Source organism: Neovison vison, chromosome 2 (assembly GCF_020171115.1).
Source record: "Neovison vison isolate M4711 chromosome 2, ASM_NN_V1, whole genome shotgun sequence".
Taxonomy (NCBI): Eukaryota; Metazoa; Chordata; class Mammalia; order Carnivora; family Mustelidae; genus Neogale; species Neogale vison.
This window is the reverse complement of record NC_058092.1, coordinates 205,472,508-205,493,835: the sequence shown is the minus strand read 5'-3', so window position 1 is coordinate 205,493,835 and position 21,328 is coordinate 205,472,508. Positions and strand designations below refer to the sequence as shown.

The 21,328-nt window shown below is 39.5% G+C and overlaps 1 protein-coding gene across 1 annotated transcript in view; it reads right to left on the bottom strand.

The window, feature by feature from the left end:
• TNKS2 (tankyrase 2) overlaps positions 1–20,229 on the bottom strand; it is a 69,627-nt gene extending 49,398 nt beyond the window's left edge. The window contains exons 1-3 of the mRNA XM_044240096.1: positions 19,801–20,229; positions 5,791–6,015; positions 3,581–3,676 (exon numbers count right to left, since the gene is read on the bottom strand). Of these exons, the coding sequence (XP_044096031.1) occupies positions 3,581–3,676; positions 5,791–6,015; positions 19,801–19,999 (520 nt within the window). The 5' untranslated portion in view covers positions 20,000–20,229. The remainder of the gene's footprint in view (positions 1–3,580; positions 3,677–5,790; positions 6,016–19,800) is intronic.
• Between the last annotated feature and the right edge of the window lie 1,099 nt (positions 20,230–21,328).

The window sequence follows — 21,328 nt, the reverse complement described above, 5'->3', positions numbered from 1 at the left end:
AATAAATAAAATCTTTAAAGGAAAAAAACAAAAAAAAGTTTTTTTAAAAAACAAAAAAAAGAAAACTCTAGTATTACATCATGAAGCTATGTGAAAACAGTATGTTCCAAAAAGGAAAGCCAAGAAGAAGATATACCAAAATTTCAACAAAGTTTGTCTTAGGTAGTAGGTTACTGGTGAGCTTTTTCTTTTCTTTTTACTCCTTAAATTTTCTAAAACTGGTATGTTATTTGTGCAATGGACAAAATGCACCCACAACTTCATTCCAAAGTAACACAAAACAAAATCCAATATGCCAACATCATAGAGATAACAGAAGATAATCTATGGATTACCAACTGGACATAATCATTAATAATTTTATGAATGCAGAAGATTTTCCAACACTGAAACTATATTATAGTACTACTTTAAATATATACAAAAACAGGATTAAATATAAACTTTTTTTAAAAAAGATTTTATTTATTACTTGACAGAGATGACAAGTAGGCAGAGAGGCAGGCAGAGAGAGAGGGGGAAGCAGAGCGGCTCCCTGCTGAGCAGAGGGCCTGATGCGAGGCTCTATCCCAGAACCCAAGGACCATGACCTGAGCTGAATACAGAGGCTTTAACCCACTGAGCCACCCAGGCCCCTCAAATATAAATTCTTTATGCCTATAGCTTCCCTACTTACAAATGCATACAAACAAAACTCTAAAATAAATACAACTTAAATTAACATAAAGGAAGTGTATTGATTTGCTGAAATAAAATACAAACTGAGGTTCACAATAAAAATATATACTGACTGCTAATGCAAGGATTCTTTGAGCCCCAAGATTTTTTAAAAAGAGAAAAGCAGGCAATAGCATGGAAAAGTGAAGGGGGAAATGGAAGTAACAGTTACAGTAACAGCTTGCTTTTCTAGAGCATCTTTGGGGTACTGGACTAAATTTTGCTGGTAATACCGGAAGAAGTATCACAAAGTCCAAGCACACGAGCTCATAGCAGAACCCCTCAGGCTCTTGACTATTAGATCAGATGTGATTCTAATGGTGCTCACACAGGTAAGAATCCAGAAAATAATACGGCAGAGTTTTTCAAGAGGAAACACTCTGATGAAGAAGAAACATGTGAAATGGATACTACCACTCAAAAAGGCTTGACAGTTTAAAATGAACCTAGGGTGCCTGGGTAGATCAGTTAAGCATCTGCCTTCAGCTCAGGTCATGATTCCAGCATCCTAGGATTAGGTCCCACATTGGGCTTCCTGCTAGGCCGGAAGCCTGCTTCTCCTTCTCCCACTCCCCTTGCTTGTGTTCCCCCTCTGTGTCTCTGTCAAATAAATAAGTAAAATCTTTAAAAGACCTAGAGACTAAGCCTTATACATGTTAACAGGTTCTAAAGACATGAATATGTTAAGAGAAAATAGTAACTGACATTCTTCAAGGTACTGAAATTGGTATGACCAGAATCCTCTGCTTTAGAAAAGACAACAGAGCTTTTTGAAAGGTTTTCTTAAAAAAAAAAAACAAAAAAAAAAAAACAAACAAAAAAAAAACGGAAAAGAAAAAGGGTATATTAAAAAAACGCATGTAAAGGGGGTAAAACATGTTACCTGGGAAAGTCAGGGACATTTATTTAATTTTTTTAGATTTTAAAATATCTTACTTCTTTTTTTTTAATATCTTACTTCTTAAAAACTGACAGCCTATATAGAATCTTATCATAAAACCATACACATTACAAAAATTTTTTTTATCAGAACTTCAATGTCTAGAAAAGTAGCATTTTTAGGCAGTTCCAGCTTGGAAATACAAATTCTCTGATTTCAAAAGGAGATGTTTCATAAACCTGGTTTATAAAATTATAAACTGGTCAATAAAATTAATTTCTGAGATTTCAAATATTTTAAGCTATTTCATTTTTTAAAAGTTTTTATTTTAATCACCAGGTGCTCATCCCAAGTGCACTCCTTAATCCCCATCAACCTGTTCCACCCATCCTCCCACCCGCCTCCCCTCTGGTAACCATCGGTCTCTTCTCTAGTTAAGAGTCTATTTCTTGGTTTCCCCTTTTTTCCTCTCTGCTTATTTTTTGTTGTTGTTGTTTCTTAAATTCTTTACAAGAGTGAAATCACATGGTACTTGTCTTTCTCTGACTTATTTTGCTTAGCATTATACTCTAGCCCCATTCATGTTGTTGCAAATGGCAAGAATTCATTCTGTTTTATGGCTGAGTAGTAGTCCGTTCTGTATATACACCACATCTTTTTTATCCATTTATCTATGGATGGACACTTGGGCTTCCTCTATACCTTGGCTCTTGTAAATAATGCTGCTATAAACATCAGGGTGCATGTGTCCCTCTGAGTGTTTCTGTATTTTTTGAGTAGTACCCCGCAGTGCAATTGTTGGATCACTGGATGGTTCTATTTTTAACTTTTTAAGGAAACTCCATGCTGTTTTCCATAGTGCCTGCACAAATTTGCATTCCCACCAACAGTGCACAAGGGTTCCTTTTTCTCTACATCCCCACCAACACCTATTGTTTCTTATGTTGTTGATTTTTAGCCATTCTGACAGCTGTAAATGATGTTGAGTATTTTTTTTTTAAGAGAGAGAATGTGTGCGTTTGTGTGCACAGGAGTGGGGTGGGGAGGGACAGAGGGAAAGATAGAGACAGAATCCATTCTGGGTATGGAGCCTGATGCAGGGCTTGATCTCATGACCCTGAGACCATACCCTGAACTGAAACCAGGAGTTGGAGGCTAACTGACTGAGGCACTCAGGTGCCCCAACATTGAGTATCTTTTCATGTGTCTGCTGGCCAACTGTCTATCTTTTTGGAGAAATGTCTATGCATGTCTTCTGCCCATTCTTTTTTTTTTTTTTTTAAAGATTTTATTTATTTGAGAGAGAGACAGTGAGAGAGAACATGAGCGAGGAGAAGGTCAGAGGGAGAAGCAGACTCCCTATGGAGCCGGGAATCTGATGCGGGACTCGATCCCGGGACTCCAGGATCATGACCTGAGCCGAAGGCAGTAGTCCAACCAACTGAGCCACCCAGGCGCCCCTCTTCTGCCCATTCTTAATTGGATTATTTGTTTTTTGGGTGTTGACTTTTCTAAGTTCTTTATATATTTTGGATATTAATCCTTTATTAGAGATGTTATTTACAAATATCTTTTCCCATTCTGTAAGGTGCCTTTTAGTTTTGTTGACTGTTTCCTTCTCTGTGCAAAAGCTTTTTATTTTGATGTAGCCCCAATTGTTTATTTTTGCTTGGAAAAGTCAGGGACATTTAAAACATGTCCTGAATACATGATAGTAACACACAATTATCTATTACCCCTGAACGAAATACAACAGGAAGCACAAATTTAAACACCAATTTAAAAAGAAAAAAGAAAAGCTTTTACTTTTCTTAGGTAATAATCAAACACCAATTATCCAGATGTAGAAAAGATTAACAACTGAACTGACCGTATTCTGAAAATCGAGTTAAAGTCATTAACTAGAGGAAACAGACCATCTACCTAGGAGGCTCAATTCTTTATATTCTTCCCAGAATACCCAAAGGGAGTACATAGACTTACCGGTCAGCACTGCTTTGGCAGACGGGTCTGCTAAATCTAATGCTGTCCTTCCATCTGTATTCCGGATGGTTGGCTCAGCTCCATGCTGTAAGAGCACTGCAACAACACAGCGACACTACCTTTCAAAATGGTAATCATGACAATCAGATTTTCTCAAAATTCTGGCCCGAAGTCTTTGAGTTATTTAAAGACCTTCCATATCCTGACGGCATGCTAAATGTTATATTTTAAAGATAAGACTGTATAAAATAATGTATTTTATACATTAAATAAATGTCCCCTAAGCTCAATGTCAGGTTTCCTTTGCTTTGTGACTAAGGACAGATAAGAGTATATAAAGAAATAAAAGGCTAATTTGCTTGAAAGCTTGTTCTCTAATTCCAAATGAATGCTCATGGGAGACTGTCCTATCGTAACAAAATGGAATTTCTAAAGCTATGGCTAGTCCAGGAATAGGGATCTGTGGAATTATAAAAGAAAAATAAAATCACATGGATAAATTCTTTAAAAAAGAAAAAATGCCCTCTGTAGGGTTAACAAACCCCAAATCAAAACCGTTTCATTACATCCTAGGACATACACAAAAAAGGCTCATGCTATATTCTGTGTTGTTATTTGTCATATAAAGATATTCTAGCACACTCTATAAGTAAGGTGCTGAGGAAAGACAGGCAAATACATGCAGAAAGGGGAGCTACCTCCCGTTCTTTGACACAGTTATATTCATTCCACTCTACTACTCCCTGTAACAATGCTGGCCAATAGAAATAAAATGCAAGTCACACATGTAATTTAGAATTTTCTAGTAGCCACATTGAAAAAAAAAAAAAAAGAAACAGGTTAAATTATTTTAAACACATTTTATTTAACCCAATACCCAAAGTACCATTTCAGTATTTTATTTATACTGTGATCAATATAAAATTGAGACTTTAGCATTGCTGTTTTTCCAAAGTCAATCTCTGAAAACTGGTATGTAAAATTGAGTGTATCTCAATTCAAATCAGCCATATTACAAGTCCTCAGCTACCATACTGGACAGTGAAGACCTATAACTGTATTTGGAAAACCCTACACTATTAAAGCTGATTATTTGTATCTCTGAGACTCAGGAACTAGAAAAGGACTATGAGCAGAGGGAGTAGCAACTTAGATAACACATAGGAGAGGAGAACTGGGCAGAGATTACTGGGTAATGTTTTTTGTATCTTTATAAATGACCTAACCTGAACTAACCTAACCAGTATAAATAGTGATTTGGGGCTTTGCGATGAACGGAGAACAGTCAGTCCAGCTTAGAGCACCTGGGCTTTTCCTAGTGCACAGAGTTGGTTTTCTATCTGTCTCCAACATTTCAACTGTCCCTGTTTTGCATCAGGAAACAGAGCTAAAGTAAGCAGAGTCCAAAATCCCTGACTGGTAAACTCAGAAAAGTTAATACCAGATTAACGAAAACTCTCAAATAAGCAGCATTTTCAATGATAATTTTGTGATCAGCCTGTGAGGCAAATCCTCTATCATTTGTTAAAGCATTCTAAATGACTGATAATTTGTCCTTCAAATGTTTCTGTACTTATCCAGCCATTTTTATTCTACAACAACCCTACTTCATGCCCTCATCATTTGTCATCTGGGTTATTCTACAACTTCCTAGCTGGTCTCTCTGATGCCTTCTATTCAACCTAACCCCCTTCAGATCATTCTTTTGAAAATAAGTACACTTCATGAGACTGTTTCCTTAGAAGTCTTCAATGATTCCACACTACCTACATAACAAGAACAAGTTCCGTAACCTGGAATTCAAAGCTCTTTATATAGAAGTCTATCTACCTTTTTCAATCTTTCTCCCGTTACTTCCTGGAAAGACTCCAGGAAGGAGCAACCTGACTCTAACCAAGCCACAGTACTCAGTTCCCTCTAACAATTCCTGTTCACTTCTACCATGACTTTACCTGGTTTTTCATGTGTCTTATTCTCCCAGGAGAATCTAAATGAGAACAGGAATTTTGTATTCTCTTCTTTAAAGAACTTAAGTTTAATACCATATAAAAACAGACACTCAGTAAATAATGGTTAGGTTAAATCACAAAGTGTTCTTTAGTATTTAAATTCAGCCTGGCAGAATTTGATCATATTAACAAATGAATTCAATTTAGGCTCAGAATAGTTACAAACTGTTTCAGGAAGATTCAGAAAGTAAATAGTCTTACCAATGCAAACATCAATCTTTCCTTTGATTGCAGCTTCATGGAGGGGGGTATAATTCCAATTATCACGAGCATTTGGGTCTGCACCGTGTCGCAAAAGGAGACTGACTACTTCAGCATGACCAAAAGAACATGCGTTATGAAGAGGAATAAGCCCTCCATCATCACGTGCTTGGACATTTGCACCATTCTGAAGCAAATATTCAACTACATCTTTCCGCCCAAAACCTAGAAGAAAGCAAATTATCCACATTTAAGTTTGCCAAAGAAAATATATCACTTAGTAATGATAAGTACTAGCTATGCTAAAATGTCTCTGGATGAAGAATAACAAAAGATTCAACAATTCAAAAAATAACTGATGGAAAAGAAGATCTGGACTATATCACTAACTAATCTTAATGAGAAAGCCAAGGGCCTAATGGTTTAGGCAATACAGCTGATCCTCGAACAACATGGGTGTGAACTGCACAGATCCACTTACAAGCAGATTTTTTTACAGTACTGTAAATATGTTTTTTCTTCATTATTATTGTAAGAATACAGTATACAGGACATATAATATAAAAATATGCATTACTCGACTGTTTATGTTATCAGTAAGACTTCTATGGTCAACAGTAGGGTGTTTGTGGTTAAATTTTGGGTAGTCAGAAGTTATAGGGGGTCAACACCCCAATCCTCATGTTCAGAGAACCTCATGTTTCAGAGAATGGTTTATGAAATAGGTGACTGAAAGCCCAATGTTCAAATGTTTTCCACTCTAGACTAGCATTTCTAATAGCAAATACAGAGTTCTGCTATTTCAAGTGCACACATTTTCAGATGTCCTAAGCATGTAACTCTTGCTATAGAATCCCTTTCCTACATCTATCTCATAAAATGGTTCCACTAAATTGGAGGATTAAGAGATAGCAACAAGGAATTCTGCTTACAGTTTATATGTGTCTATGCAGTGAAGATAAAAGTGATCCTTGGGAAAGGTGTGACATCAGGTGTCTTCAAAGGAGCCCCTAATTTGTCACATGCACAACACAAGCAACTTCGTTCTAGGTAGGAGGCCTCCTTTGGAAAACCATGTACCACAGTTCTGCTCTAAGTGCTCCCATATCAAACAACAGAAAAAGTCCTACAACTCATTTTTACTGGTTTATAGCTTTAGTACCAATGAATTCCAATCTCTTACCATTCTCGTTCTCGCATAAAAGCACTTAAAACTTTTCTACAGCTAAAAAAATGAAATGAAAAGAATTTCAGGCATATGTTAAAGCAGATACATGTGTGCTGCGAGAGAGAAAGCCCTTCTCACTCATCTCAAGTTTCACCCCAATATTCTTTTTTACTTGATGAGGATATTTTGAAAATTATTTTTATTAACATATAATGTATTATTTGCCCCAGGTCACCCCAATATTCTTAAACCCACCAAGGCTGAATATGGTTCTTCTAAGACCAGAGTGTGAGCTGAATGAGAAAGCAGCAGTAGAATGCTTTTAAGGTATATGCCTGGGGCTGGCCGAGTTGCAGCCAAAGGAAGAATTAGATGGCTCTAAAGATTACCTGGATTCCATGTTTTGTTTTATTTATTTAAAAAGACATTTATTTATTTATTTATTTTACATAGGGAGATCACATGTAGGCAGAGAGGCAGGCAGACAGAGGGAGAAGCAGACTCGCTGCTGAGCAGATCACCTGATGGAGGGCTCAATCCCAGGACCTTGAGATATGGCAGAGGCTCAACCCACTGAGGCACCCAGGAACCCACTATGTTTTGTTTTAATACTGCTAGGCTCCAGGGACGCCTGGGTGGCGCAGTTGGTTGGACGACTGCCTTCGGCTCAGGGCGTGATCCTGGAGTCCCGGGATCGAGTCCCACATCAGGCTCCCAGCTCCATGGGGAGTCTGCTTCGCTCTCTGACCTTCTCCTCACTCATGCTCTCTCTCACTGTCTCTCTCAAATAAATAAATAAAATCTTTAAAAAAAAAAAATACTGCTAGGCTCCAAATCACAAAGATGAGTATCTTTGTATCTCTGATTCTCCTTATTCTCAAAGAGCTCACAATTTAAGACAGGGAGAAACAAAAAGGGCTAAGAATTTCAATACAATATGACTGCCATACAGAGGCACATATAAAATGCTACAGAGTCCAAAGACGGAAATACCCAAATTGGGGGAAAGCAGAGAATAAGAAGGGCTACCCAAGGAGATTCCAGCAAGGACATCTGAGCTGATGGGATACAGAAAAATTAAGGGGTTATTAGGAGAATGGGGCAAGGCAAGATGAGGGGAAGGATTAGAATAAGGCAAGAGCACTGCAGTCCAAGCAGCAGAGACCAAAAAGTACATAGAAGCATAAAAGAGCAAATCATTCCTAATAGGATACAGAATGCCAATTAGGCAGATGCCAGGTGAGGAAGAACCTTTTAGATGTCATGCTAAGGCAGCATCTGGATTTTGTCCTATGGAATAAGAGAATAGTGATTTAAAAAAAAAATATTTTATTTGTTTATTTGACAGAGAGTTAGAGAGAGAGCACAAGTAAGCAGAGCGTCAGGAAGAGGGGGAGAGAGAGAAGCAGGCTCTCTGCTGAGCAGGGAGCCTGATGTGGGGCTCGATCCTAGGACCCTGGAATCATGACCCGAGCTGAAGGCAGCCGCTTAACTGACTGAGCCACCCGGGCGCCCCGAGAATAGTGTTTTCAAAACAGTCTTCAGGCAGATTTTAATTAATCATTTTCTGTCCTTAAAAAAAACTGAGATATAAACTTAAATAAAGCATATGAGTTTCAGGCATATAATAAAAAATTCAGTATTTACATACATTGTCAAATGATCACAATAAGTCTAGTTAACATCCACCGACACACCTAATTACAAATTTTCTTGTGATGAGAACTCTTAAGATCTACTCTCTCAGCAACTTTCAAATGTATGTGACTAACTATAGTCACCATACTCTACATTATATATTTTGAAACTTCTATCTTTGGACCACCTGTACCCATGCATCCACCCTACTTCTCCTACTTCTCCCTCCCTTCTTCTACTCATCCCCTTCTTCTGGCAACCACCAATCTGTTCTGTGAACTTAGGTTCTTTTGTTTTGTTTAGTAAGATTCCACATACAAGTGAAATCATACAGTACTTCTTTCTTTTACTTAGCATAACATACTCAAGGTCAATCCATGTCACAAATGGCAATATTTCACTCCTACGGTTAAATAATATTCGATTATAAACATATACATATACCACTTTTCCTTCATCCATCAATTGACACTTAGGCTGCTTTAGGTCTTGACTATTGTAAATGACACTGCAATGAACAGGTGTGTGTCTTTATCTTTTTGAGCTAACAATTCCTAATGAAATCTTGTAAAATTCTAATATATAGCGTGATCACTGAAAAAATACCCAATTCCTGGTATGTAACTGGCACTCACAGAGTTGCAACTTAACTGAATTCAGCGTAACAATACAATTCAGCTTGAATCCTCCTTCTTCAAAAGCCCTCACAAAGACCCAAAGGAAATTATCCCTGTATTACTGAGGCATCTCTTAGAAATAGTATGAAAAATACTGCTATACATTTTAAGTCATTACTGAAGGACAAACAAATACCTAGTAATGTTTAAGAACAACAATAAAGGGGCACCTGCGTGGCTCAGTGGGTTAAAGCCTCTGCCTTCGGCTTGGGTCATGATTCCAGGGTCCTGGGATCGAGCCCCGCATTGGGCTCTCTGCTCAGTGGGGAGCCTGCTTCTCCCTCTCTCTCTCTGCCTGCATCTCTGCCTACTAGTGATCTGTGTCTGTCAAATAAATAAATAAATAAATAAAATCTTAAAAAAAAAGGGAAACACTGTTCTGCATCTTTCTTAAAAAAAAAAAAAAAATCTAGTAATATCCCAGAAACCAACTCCTATCAGTACCTATTTTATTTGTTGGAAGTATCATAATTTAAATATAGATCTTCCTCAACTTCTGATGGGTTTATAGCCTGATAAACCCATTAAAATTAAAATACTCTTAAGTCAAAAATACATTTAATACATCTGACCTACTAAACATCAATCACAGCTTAGCCTAGCCCACTTTAAATGAGCTCAGAACACTTATGTATTAGTCTACAATTGGGTAAATAATTTCACCCAAAGCCTATATTGTAATATAGTGTTGGGTATCTCCTGCAATTTACTGGATACTGAACAGAAAAAGAGTAACTTAACAATTGTACAGAATGGTTTTAAGTGAACTGGCTGTTCACCCTCTTGACTGCACAGCTGACTGGAGCTGCAGCTCAATGCCCCTGTCCAGCCTCATGAGTATCGTACTGCGTAGTGCCAGCCCAGGAAAAGATCAAAATTCAAAATCTGAAGTATGGATTCTACTGAATGCATACCACTGTAAAATCATACAATCATAATCAAACCATCATCACTAGAAGATCTGTAGTTCCTTTCTCATGGGTAGTTACTACTTTTTTTGCTACTGTACACAATATTGCCAGAAGTAACTAAAAAGAGAAAACTGACAGCATCTGGTGACTTCTTTAACTTGAGGACAGAGAAGGAATGGGGGTGACTATCAGATCTCTGAGAAACAAAACAGCTTTTGTGAGTTCAGATGATTTAGTTTTGGAAATGCTTAGTGAGGTGTTTGTGGATCAAATACCAAGTAGAAGGTTCTGCAGATCTTGAACTCAGGAGCAAGAGCTATGACTATCAGGATGACATTTCAAGCCATGCATGAAAATAAATGAGACTGGCTACAAAGCACTAGTTTTCTATCCGTTTTGTTGAAAGAAGTGTATTTCTATCAAAGACCCATCACTTTTCATCTTGCACTTTAGTCCCTTCTTACCTTCTCAAGGTCTCTGTTCCGTCCCCACTCCCAACCACCTCTCCCTTTCTACTAGATGATTCTTGATAGTATGTAAACGTGTTCTACATCTTCTATTTTATGAAAAATATCCTTCCTAAACTCAAATTTCCATTTCTCCGTTCCCTTGCATAATCAAATCCCTAAAGGCTGTCACCAATTCTCTCTATTCACACTTCTTCCAAATCCAATCTGGCTTGCTTCTTTGTAACTGCTTTCATCAAGGTCATTTAAAATCTCTATGTTGCCAAATTCAAGGGCTATATGTGTGTCTTCATTTGATCATACCCCTCAACAACATTTGGCAACTAAGTACTCCCTTCCTTGCTGAAACACCCTCTCCAAAATTTCCATTTCATTACACACTCCTGGTTTTCCTGTCTCATCCATTCATTTAACAAATGATCAGAGAGTATATACTACATGACAGACACTCTAGCAAAAAAAAAATGCTAGAAGGTCACAGGATAAAGAGCAGAATAAGGAGAGATCAGGGTGTGTGTATGGAGGTGGGTTATAAAGTTGAATAGGGAGGTCACCACAGGTGGTGTTGGGATGGTAACATTTGATGGAAGACTTGAAAGACAGGTGGTTAGCCTTCTTGCCAACAGTATGGCCAGAGTGACTGAAGCTGAGTGAGAAAGCAGCCGCAAAGTAGGAGATGAGGTTAGAAGTAATGAGAGGTTCAAGGACCACTCCAAGAATCTGGTGGCAATTGTCAGAATAACTAGTGGCAGATCCTGGATACTCTGAAGGTAGTAGGGCTGAAAAGGTGAGAATGAGAGGAGTCATGGATGACATTAAAGTTTTTGGACTGAGGTAAAGGGGTGGAGCTGGCATCAGCTTAGATGGGAAGGCTGCAGACAAAAATAGGTCTGTGGCAGAAAAGGAGTTCAAGTCTGGGCAGTCCTATCTACCCAAGGCCATCTTGCCTCCTCCACCCAATTTCTAAATATTCGCATTCCTCTGGACTCAGTTCTTTATCCATTTTTCTCTTCTTAGATGATCTCATCTACTCCTATGGCGTTAAGTACCATTTAGATATACAGCTTCTGAATTTAAATCACCAGTCTAGCTAGACCTATCACCTGAATTCCAGACAGTTTACTGGACATATCTCCACCTGGATATTTCAAAGCCATCTCAAACTCAACATGTTCCCAAACTTTTCTTCATTTCCAATGACCCTTGCTCTAGACCCAATCACTACTGTCTCCAGCTTGAACTATTTCAACAATCTAATTGGGCCTCCCCACTTTTGTCCCCAGTGACCTTTTAATCATTTATTTATTAAAGATTTTATTTATTTATTTGACAGAGATCACAAGCAGGCAGAGAGGCAGGTAGGGAGAGAGGTGGAAGCAGATTCCCTGCTGAGCAGAGAGCCCAATGCGGGGCTCGATCCCAGGACCCTGGGATCACGACCTGAGCTGAAGGCAGAGGTTTTAACCCACTGAGCTACCGAGGTGCCCCCCCCCCAATGACCTTTTATTTTTATTTCATTTATTTACTTATTTATGTATTTTTAAAAATGATTTTATTTTTTTATTTGACAGAGATCACAAGTAGTCACAGAGGCAGGTAGGGAGAGAGGGGGAAGCAGGCTCCCCGCCAAGCAGAGAGCCCAATGTGGGGCTCGATCCCAGGACCCTGGGATCATGACCTGAGCCTAAAGCAGAGGCTTTAACACTGAGCCACTGGCCCCCCAGTGACCTTTTAAAAACAACCATCATGGAGTGTCTGGGTGGCTCAGTTGGTTAAGAGTCTGAATTTTGATCTCAGCTGAGCTCTTGATTCGAGTTCAGACCCCAGGCTGCACCCAGGCTGGGTGTGGAGCCCACATAAAAGACAAAAAAAAACAGACAAAAAAACAAAAAAATCCCCCAAACCCCCCACCAAAAACAGTCACCATTATTATTTACATTATTTAAACCATGATATAATATGTACCAATATATTAACATTATATTGTCAATAATAAAGTATTTCTTTAAAATAGTTCACTGGCTTCCCAGTGATGCTCACAGAATAAAATTCAATCACTCTTACTGTGTCCTACAAGACCTGCTGCATGAACTAGCTCTTATCTACTTCTCTAACTTCATTTCATCCTACTCTTCAGTTTCCAAATATGATTCAGCTTTCTTTCAGTTTATCAAGCATGCCAACGTCACATGGTGCCCTTCTGCTTGGACTGCTCTTCCCTTTTTCTGTGTATTTCTCACTACTTACTGCAGTCATCCCTCACTATACACTCTTTCTGACTAATTCAATAACTTTGTATCAACAGGATTTCCTAGCCATCAAGGTCACTGAAACCTGTGTGAAGACTGACTGCAGAAACCAGTATCTTTTTATTATTTAATTAATTTATTTAAAAAAAATTTTTTTAAAAAGATTTTATCTTATTTGACAGACAGAGATCACAAGTAGACAGAGAGGCAGGCAGAGAGAAAGGGGGAAGCAGGCTCCCCAGTGAGCAGAGAGCCCGACTTGGGGCTCAATCCTAGGACCCTGAGATCATGACCAGAGCCGAAGGCAGAGGCTTAACCCACTGAGCCACCCAGGCATGCCCCCCCAACAAATTATTATTTTTTAAAGATTTTATTTATTTGAGAGACCAAGAAAAAGAGAGAGAGAGAGAGAGAACGAGCAAGGGGAGGGGCAGAGGAAGAAACAGACTCCCCGCTGAGCAGGGAGCCTGATAGGGGACTCAATTTCAGAACCCCAAGATCACGACCTTAGCCAAAGGCGGACTGAACAACCCAGGCATCCTTGAAATTGGCACTTTTATTTTATTTATTTATTTGAGAGAGAAAGAGCGAGAGAGAGCATGAGAAGGGAGGGTCAAAGGGAGAAGCAGACTCCCACAGAGCAGGGAGCCCAATGTGGGACTCAATCCTGGGACTCCAGGATCATGACCCGAGCTGAAGGCAGTCACTTAACCAAACAGCCATCCAGGCGCCCAATATGGCATGTTTTTAAAGTCACACTACAAAGACTACAAGAGTCAGAGCTCTTGAAGGTCCGAAGCCACTTCTCTGCATGAAAAAAATTATTTAGAGGGGGTCAGCAGGTAGCTATTTCAAATTTTAAAATCTTTTATTGTTGGAAGTTTGGCAAAAGCTTTAGATTTTTTTTTTTAAAGATTTTATTTATTTGAGAGAGAGAGTGAAAAGAGAGCACAAGAGGGAGAAGGAGACTCGTTGCTGAACAAGGAGTCCAATGTGGGGTTCGATCTCAGGACCCTGAGATCATGACATGAGCTGAAGGCAGAAACTTAACCGAGTGAGCCACCCAGGCACCCAAAACCTTTAGATTTAAGATGTTTCTCAAACTCTGAGGGATAATCCTTGATGAAATCCTCATTCTTATAGTCTCAAGAATAGTTCAAAGTCTTCTGGTAAGTACTCTTTAAAAAAAAAAAAACCTTTGCAGGATGTATTCTGATCATGTTCTCACTGGCCAGGTAAAACATGAGAAGGCCTTAGAGTTAATGCCAATCTCTAAATCCTAAGATTTCTTTACAAAGGTATCAGAAGCCTAAAGTTAGTAGTCACGGCTACTCAGCATACACTGCGGTCTATTTTATAATTATGGAATAGAACTCATCTTCAAATACTGCTCTACGTTTGAAAATACTGATGAAATCATACACTGAGTCTGAATTCACTAAAAAGCACTGACAGGAAAACAAAACAGTCGTATTTGGAAAATAAATCTGTTGATCAATAAACTGTGTCACTTAATGGTAGGTATTATGTCCTGTTCATTTCTACTCACTGGCCAAGGGCAGTAGCTGGCATATAGCAGGACTTGATAAACCTCTGCTTAGTACATTGTTGGAAGAGTAAGCAAATGACCCTCACAAGACTTTGCAGTTGCTATTATGTGACCATTAAGGAGTCTATTCAATTTTTTTCTTGTCAAATTTCACTACTATGTCGTTTGTCAAATTTCACTACTATGTCGTTGCCATCAGTTTCAGGATTATTGTTAACCATGACTATTGTTAACATCTTATTTTGCTACTATACTAAAACATGATTTAATCTGAATGGCTTCCAAAGAACAGGGGAAGTCACAACAGATAAACCAATTTAAACTCTCAGAGAGTTTCACTGAAGGCCACCACCTCCCCTTTTTTTACAGTCCAAATGTGGGATGGGCCACTGATATAAACTGTCCAATATGAAATGACAGTGATGTCCAGGCTGGCGTCACACAGGGTTTTGCCAGAAGGAAAAGCTCAGAAACAGAAAATGTCAAAAAACACTATGAGGCAGAGAAGGCGGTGGTCTGGGAGTTGGGAATGTGTAATTAAGAAGCCCTCAGCTTTGACTTATACAGCCAGGACTCTTACCAGATTTTTCTGAGGGATGCTATTTTAAACCTCTCATTTACTATTTAGTTTACCAAGATTCAGGAAAGTTATCCTCCATATATATTTCTTTAGAATGAGGAATATAAATAACAAGGTTTTGCTCAGTGCAACTTGGGACAGATATAGGAGAAATCTGGAAAATAATGTCATGGCCTCTGGGTTATCAAATCCTGACAATCTGAATGAAGAGTACTGAAACAAACACTCCAAACTAGTTATTATTAAAGTAAATCTCTAAGTCCCACAAGATCTGAAGAAAGAAGTGTAGCTCAAGTGTTGGTCATATACTGGGAGATCTGGTAAGTTAAGAAATATTCTAAATTCTTAAACAAACTGGTCTTTACTTGATATATACATATTTTTTAACTGATGTGGGATTTAATCATTTCCCACAACAAAAACAAATCCTGGAAATAATATATAATCCTAGTCCTAGGTAAGGAATATGGATCCATTTTGTGCATCTCCTAGAATTATAGCACTGGCCTATAGCCAAAAGTAGGAAAAGCTATTGAGATGTTTTTGGAGGTCTTAGCACCATTTTGGGAAAGGATATGAATGGTAATCACAAAGGCTATTATATCTTTGGTAGCTGACTTGTTAAAACATCCATTTGGGGTAAACATTCCACTTTTCTACACTAGTTCAGATTCTGACCATTTGGTCCAACTGCCCACTCTTTCTACAACATCTCTGAAAAATGCCAATCCAACCACTGGACACTTCCAGCCAATTTCACGATGAAACAGATTAAAGGCAGTCTGACTCCTTGTGATCTTTCACCTACTGGCCTTGGTTTTGACTGCCCAAGCCACACAACTTATATCCAATATCCCTTTCACTTTTTTATTCATCTTCTACGTATGTGAAGACAATAGCGTTGTCTAACCTTAGTCTTCTTTCATCTCTAAGGTGACTCTAGTTTTCTTATCTGTTGCTTTTATAATAAATTCCTTATGTTCTAATTTCACTTCCCTCTTCTGAATAAAATACCAAACCTGTGGTGCCTGGGTGGCTTAGCCAGTTGAGTGGCTGCACTCTTCATTTCAGTGCAGGGTCGTGGGATTAAGCCCCGCACTTGGTGCAGAGTTTACTTGAGATTCTCTTCCTCTCCCCCATTACCCCTCCCCCCAAAGCACATTTTCCATCTCTCTCTCAAATAAATAAATCTTTAAAACAAAAACAAAAAAAGACAGCAACCCTCCCTAAACACTCTTACATGCAATTTACACAACTGAATATAATAACTGGAAATCAATCTTAGTCCAACGTAGATATCTGAGTAGCATATAAATACACCTGTTACCTTGTTTAGCTAGAACTCTATAATGCAAGCTCTTTTCAACTGGACATTCTCTAATAACATATAAATATGTACCACATCTCTTTCCATCATCTCTATATGTGAATTCCTTAAACCTAAAAAGTGTTTTACATTATTTCTCCACTGAATGATACCTCTCTGCACGCCGCAAAGACTGAAGCCACGGAATTCTATCACCACCCCCAATCCTATTCTAAGGTTCTAGAGAATGCTATATATTTCCTTCTTTGGCTCTGACAGACAACATGACGTTCTTCCAAAGGTTTTGTCTCTCTTCTTTATTTTTCAGAAATAAATTCAGAGAACCAATCTCCTTTACTGTAATCTGCTGTTTTCTAGGGGATTTTACTGTCAAGAATTTCAGATGGTGTTGCTGTTGGCAAAATTAGACTTGCAGCTTCCCTATCCATCAACTTGCCTCAACAAGTTTTGTGATTTATTTAAAAAAAAAAAACATTCATATCCTCTGTGTGTGGTGGGGGATTGAAGAAGAAAACAATTTTTTCTCATAAGAAATGGCTTCTGAAGGGATGTCTGGGTGGCTCAGTCCGTTAAATGTTCAACTCTTGATTTTGGCTCAGGTCACGATCTCAGGGTCTTGAGATTGAGCCCCCACACTGGGATCCAAGCTCAGCACAGAGTCTGCTTGAGATTCTTTCTCTCCCTCTCCCTCTGCATCCCCCTACACTGAGTTCTCTCACTCTAAAGTAAGTATTTTTTTTTTTTAAGATTTTATTTATTTATTTGACAGGCAGAGATCACAAGTACGCAGAGAGGTAGGCAGAGAGAGAGGAGGAAAGCAGGCTCCCTGCAGAGAAGAGGGCCTGATGCGGGGCTCGATCCCAGTACCCTGGGATCATGACCTGAGCCAAAGGCAGAGGCTTTAACCCACTGAGCCACCCAGGAGCCCCAAAATAAATAAATTAAAAAAAAAAAAAAAGACCAAAAATAAATGGCTTCTTAAATAATTTATCTAGAAGAAATGCAATCTAGTTTAATAGTAAAAAGTACCCAACGGAAAAAAAAGTTCCTATTTATGTTTATTATTTTTCACTAAGAGAAGAACTCCACTCCCTGGGAATTAACTGCCTATTGGGAGCAAGTGACTACTCTCTTAATTTAACTAAATATTTGATTTATTTTTTTAATTAATTAAATTAAATTAATTTATTTAACTAAATATTTAATTTAACTAAATATTTGAGATAATAAGACAAACCAAATTTTTTCTAAACTGTTCTATCATGATTCATTTCCTTAGTCTGCATAAATCTCATTCCCATTGCTTGGAAATCAAAACAAAGACAAAAACATGTCCCCTCCCCCTGTAAAACCTCCAAACTTTAATTGGTTAAAAAATAGAAAAAAACCCGGCTTACCCTACAATGTACAAACACAAGAACTGCTTGATCAAGCAGTTCCACAGTCCCCACACCTCACTGAGTTTCCAATGGCATGTTTATATGTACACCAACATGACAGCTCAAGGTCTGTAAGAGATTATAAAATGTATTCTCCTCATGTAAGAGAAAACGTGGCTGGATACATTTATTTAAAAGTTAAACTAGGTTCTCTCATTAATTACTAACTCAGACTGAATTTACAAAGCTAATTTTTTAAAAGTTTCTTATATGACTGGGTTTAGATGCAGGGGTTTTAATGCTCCGGTTTAAAGTACACCATTAGCAACTTCTATTACTTTCCTTTTACACCTTAAATTCTTAGTTGTATAACCTGCACCAGATAATCTGGGTAAATATTGAGACACATTGATTCCTAAAACAAATTTTCCATTTCATTCAAAGCCATATGAAATCTTATGTAAAAAAGTACTTTGAAATGTTGGGAAAGAACTGAGGGTGGGATCGTGGAGGAGGAACAAGGTCAATAAGAAGCTAATCCCATAACCTCTAAATATTACTATTTTCAGATATGAACTCATTAATACACCAAATTCTTGAAAGGTAGCAACTAGGATCTTGCTTGGCTATTTTTATCCCACAGATCAAGTGAACAGAATCTAAGTAACACTACCCTTTGGATTACTTATCAGTTGGTTATGACAAAATTGCCAAATTAGTTGCTTAAATGTTGACTACATGGCCAAACAGGGCAATTCAAATTAGCTGAGAAAAGATAGCGCTGACCACTAAAATTTTAGGCAAAGTGGCATGCAAGTGAGATCAGACTTTAGTGTCTTTCTCCTTTCTCTTTCTGCTGCCCACAGGCTGTTTCTAGTTCTCCCACCCAATCTTCCTCCTAAAAGGCTCTCCAAACAGGAACCCAACAAAGTTGGAACTGATAAAGAAAGCATATTCTCTAGTAGTATTTATATTTTAAAACAGGGACGAGCTAAAGCAAATAACTTAAGTAAAAGCAATGTCTGTGAACATGGTAATTTTTCTTACACTCTTTCTCTGCTCATCATGCCAACTACAAAAGGAGGGAACCTTTTAAAACATACTGTTTTTTAAAAAATTATTTTAACCAGACATGTAACACAAAATAAAAAACCAAGAATATCCTAAGTATGAGAACCTACTCCCATTTTCAATCATGCATAGCTCACCTGAGGATACAGTCATGATCTTTTCTCCAAGTGAAAGGCATAAATGATTTATGGAAATAAACTGAGAAACAGAAATAAACTGAGAACCCCTAGTTCTTTTAAATTCTTCAGTTAAACTTAATACCTTTATATCATAAAGTCAACATAGTAAATATTAAAGGAAAAATAATTCAAACGATCTAAATCTCAGAAAGAGGCGAGATGCGTCCCAACTTCAATTCTAGATCCCTCCACCATCTCTTCATCTCATCCTACCACTTTCCACCCCAACTTGTGTATGTGGCAGCCACGACCCGCCCGCACCCCACCCCCCTCAAAGTCAGTTCACCCAAACTTGATTACTCCCAGTTCTAGTCTCCCCAGAAACTTGCTAATGACTGGCTACCCTGACAAACCCATTAACACTAACGTGTCAATGGCCAATTAAGCTACTCCTCCTAAATTACACCCTTTTTACAAAGGCCTCTAGAACCTTAACCCAAAGGATTGATAAGAATTATAGTGGAACTTGCAAGAACGATAAATTTTGGAGATAACTGGCCTTTCAAATCACAGGGTCTACCGCGTCCCCTACCCTTTCTTGTGTATGGAAGGCTCCTAGAGTGGCAAAACCGGAAGTTGGTACTGGTATTGTTGATACAAAACAAAGCAAAAAAAAAATCCACTGAGTGGGGCACGTTCGCCCCCCAGCCCCATGTCGTCGCCTTGGTCCCCAATCGATGAGAACGAGAGGACTAGTACCGGAGTCCTAAGGGGAAAAGCCGGGGACAGAGGAGCGCAGCATTTGGTTTCAGGCCTGAGAGCCACCGTGGGCAGGAGGGGTGTAGGGCGAAGCGAGGCGGCATCGGTTGGGTTACCTGCGGCAAAGTGCAGTGGGGTGGATTTCCTGCCTGCCGTGTCGCGGCTGTTCACCTTCTCGGGGGTCACTAGCCTCTTGACTCGCTCCACGTCCCCGTTGCGGCACGCCTCGAAGAGCTCGCGAGCGGCTGGCTCCACCGCCTCGGCCGCCGCGCCCGCGCAGGCCGCGCCCCCGCCGGCGCAGCGGCGGCCCGACATGATCCTGGCCGCCGCCGCAGCCAGCAGCAGCGCCAGCAACGGCAGCAGGAGCCCCGGCCCTGCAAGCAAGAGGGCGAGGCCCCCCGGAGCAGACGCGCTCAGGGCCTGGGCCGCTCGGCTCCCTGCTGTCACCGGGGTTGGCGCAGTCCCATGGCCGCGCCGTCGCGCGCCCCTCGCTGGGCCCAGCGACCCCGGGCTGCCCCTCGGCGGCGAAGGCAGCGCGAACCCGCCGTTCGAGCCCCGAAGCGACGCGGCGGCGGAAGCTGGCAAGACCCCTCCCGCCAGCTCCGCTGAGCCCTGGGAGGGCACGTGACGTAGTGCGGCGCGTGCGCAGTGCTCGGAGACCAGCCCTGCAAGTTTTGGCGAGTGGGGCCTTGCTGAGGGGCTTGTGGGAAATGTGAGGCGAGAACCTTTGGCCGCGGGAGGAGAAGGGGCTTCGTTCGGCCGCCATCTTTGCAGTGGGTTTTGCTGAAGTCGAATGGTTTTGGTTATTGTCTTTTTTTTAATGTATGGATTTCATGAGCTGAATTTCCTTATTGTTATTACACTGAAAAGAGCCATTGAAAGTTTCCCCCCGCCCCCCGATCTTGCATATTATTTTGGAATTCTTAGTGTGGAAATTTTCCATTTTTCAGCTTTCACAATCCCTTTCTCCTAGGGGATTTCTTTTCCGTTTTCTTTACTGTCTCTTCCTTTTCCTTTCAAATGGTATTCTGTTGTTTCTTGTGAGTCACATCTCGAAACGAATGAGTTGCTTTCCACTTCATGGGGAGTTTGGATAAGCTGTCCCAAAGAAAGCGATGAAAGTGTGTTCCAATTCTAAATTAATAATTGAGTGGGATGGCTCTGATTAATTACTCTTCCCATAGTCGTTAGGTGGAAGTTACTAATAAGCCCATAAGGATATCAGCCTTTTACTGACTTGTTTGGGGTGTGGATACATTGGATATACGCATCACTGACAAAGCTTAATGATTTGCCATATATATGCATACATATATGGAAGGAAGGAAAGCACACAGTTAATTGTCACGCTTAAGGTAGTAATCTAGCTGTTATCTTTCCCTACTCCATGCCCTGGCCTCAGGAAACTGCTTGAAAGTAAGGTATGCTTACATGAAATGATACATGTTGACCTTTGGCATGCTGACAAACATTTTCCCCCTTGTCTTTAACTTCTCAACCTGTTTTTCTGGAAAACCAGTTTCTGTTTGGGAATGTTGACTCACTACAGTGCAAGATGAGGATGTACACTTTTAGGAAGGAATATTTTTATACATATATAAGTTATATAACTATACATGGTAATATATTTAGTAATTTAAATGA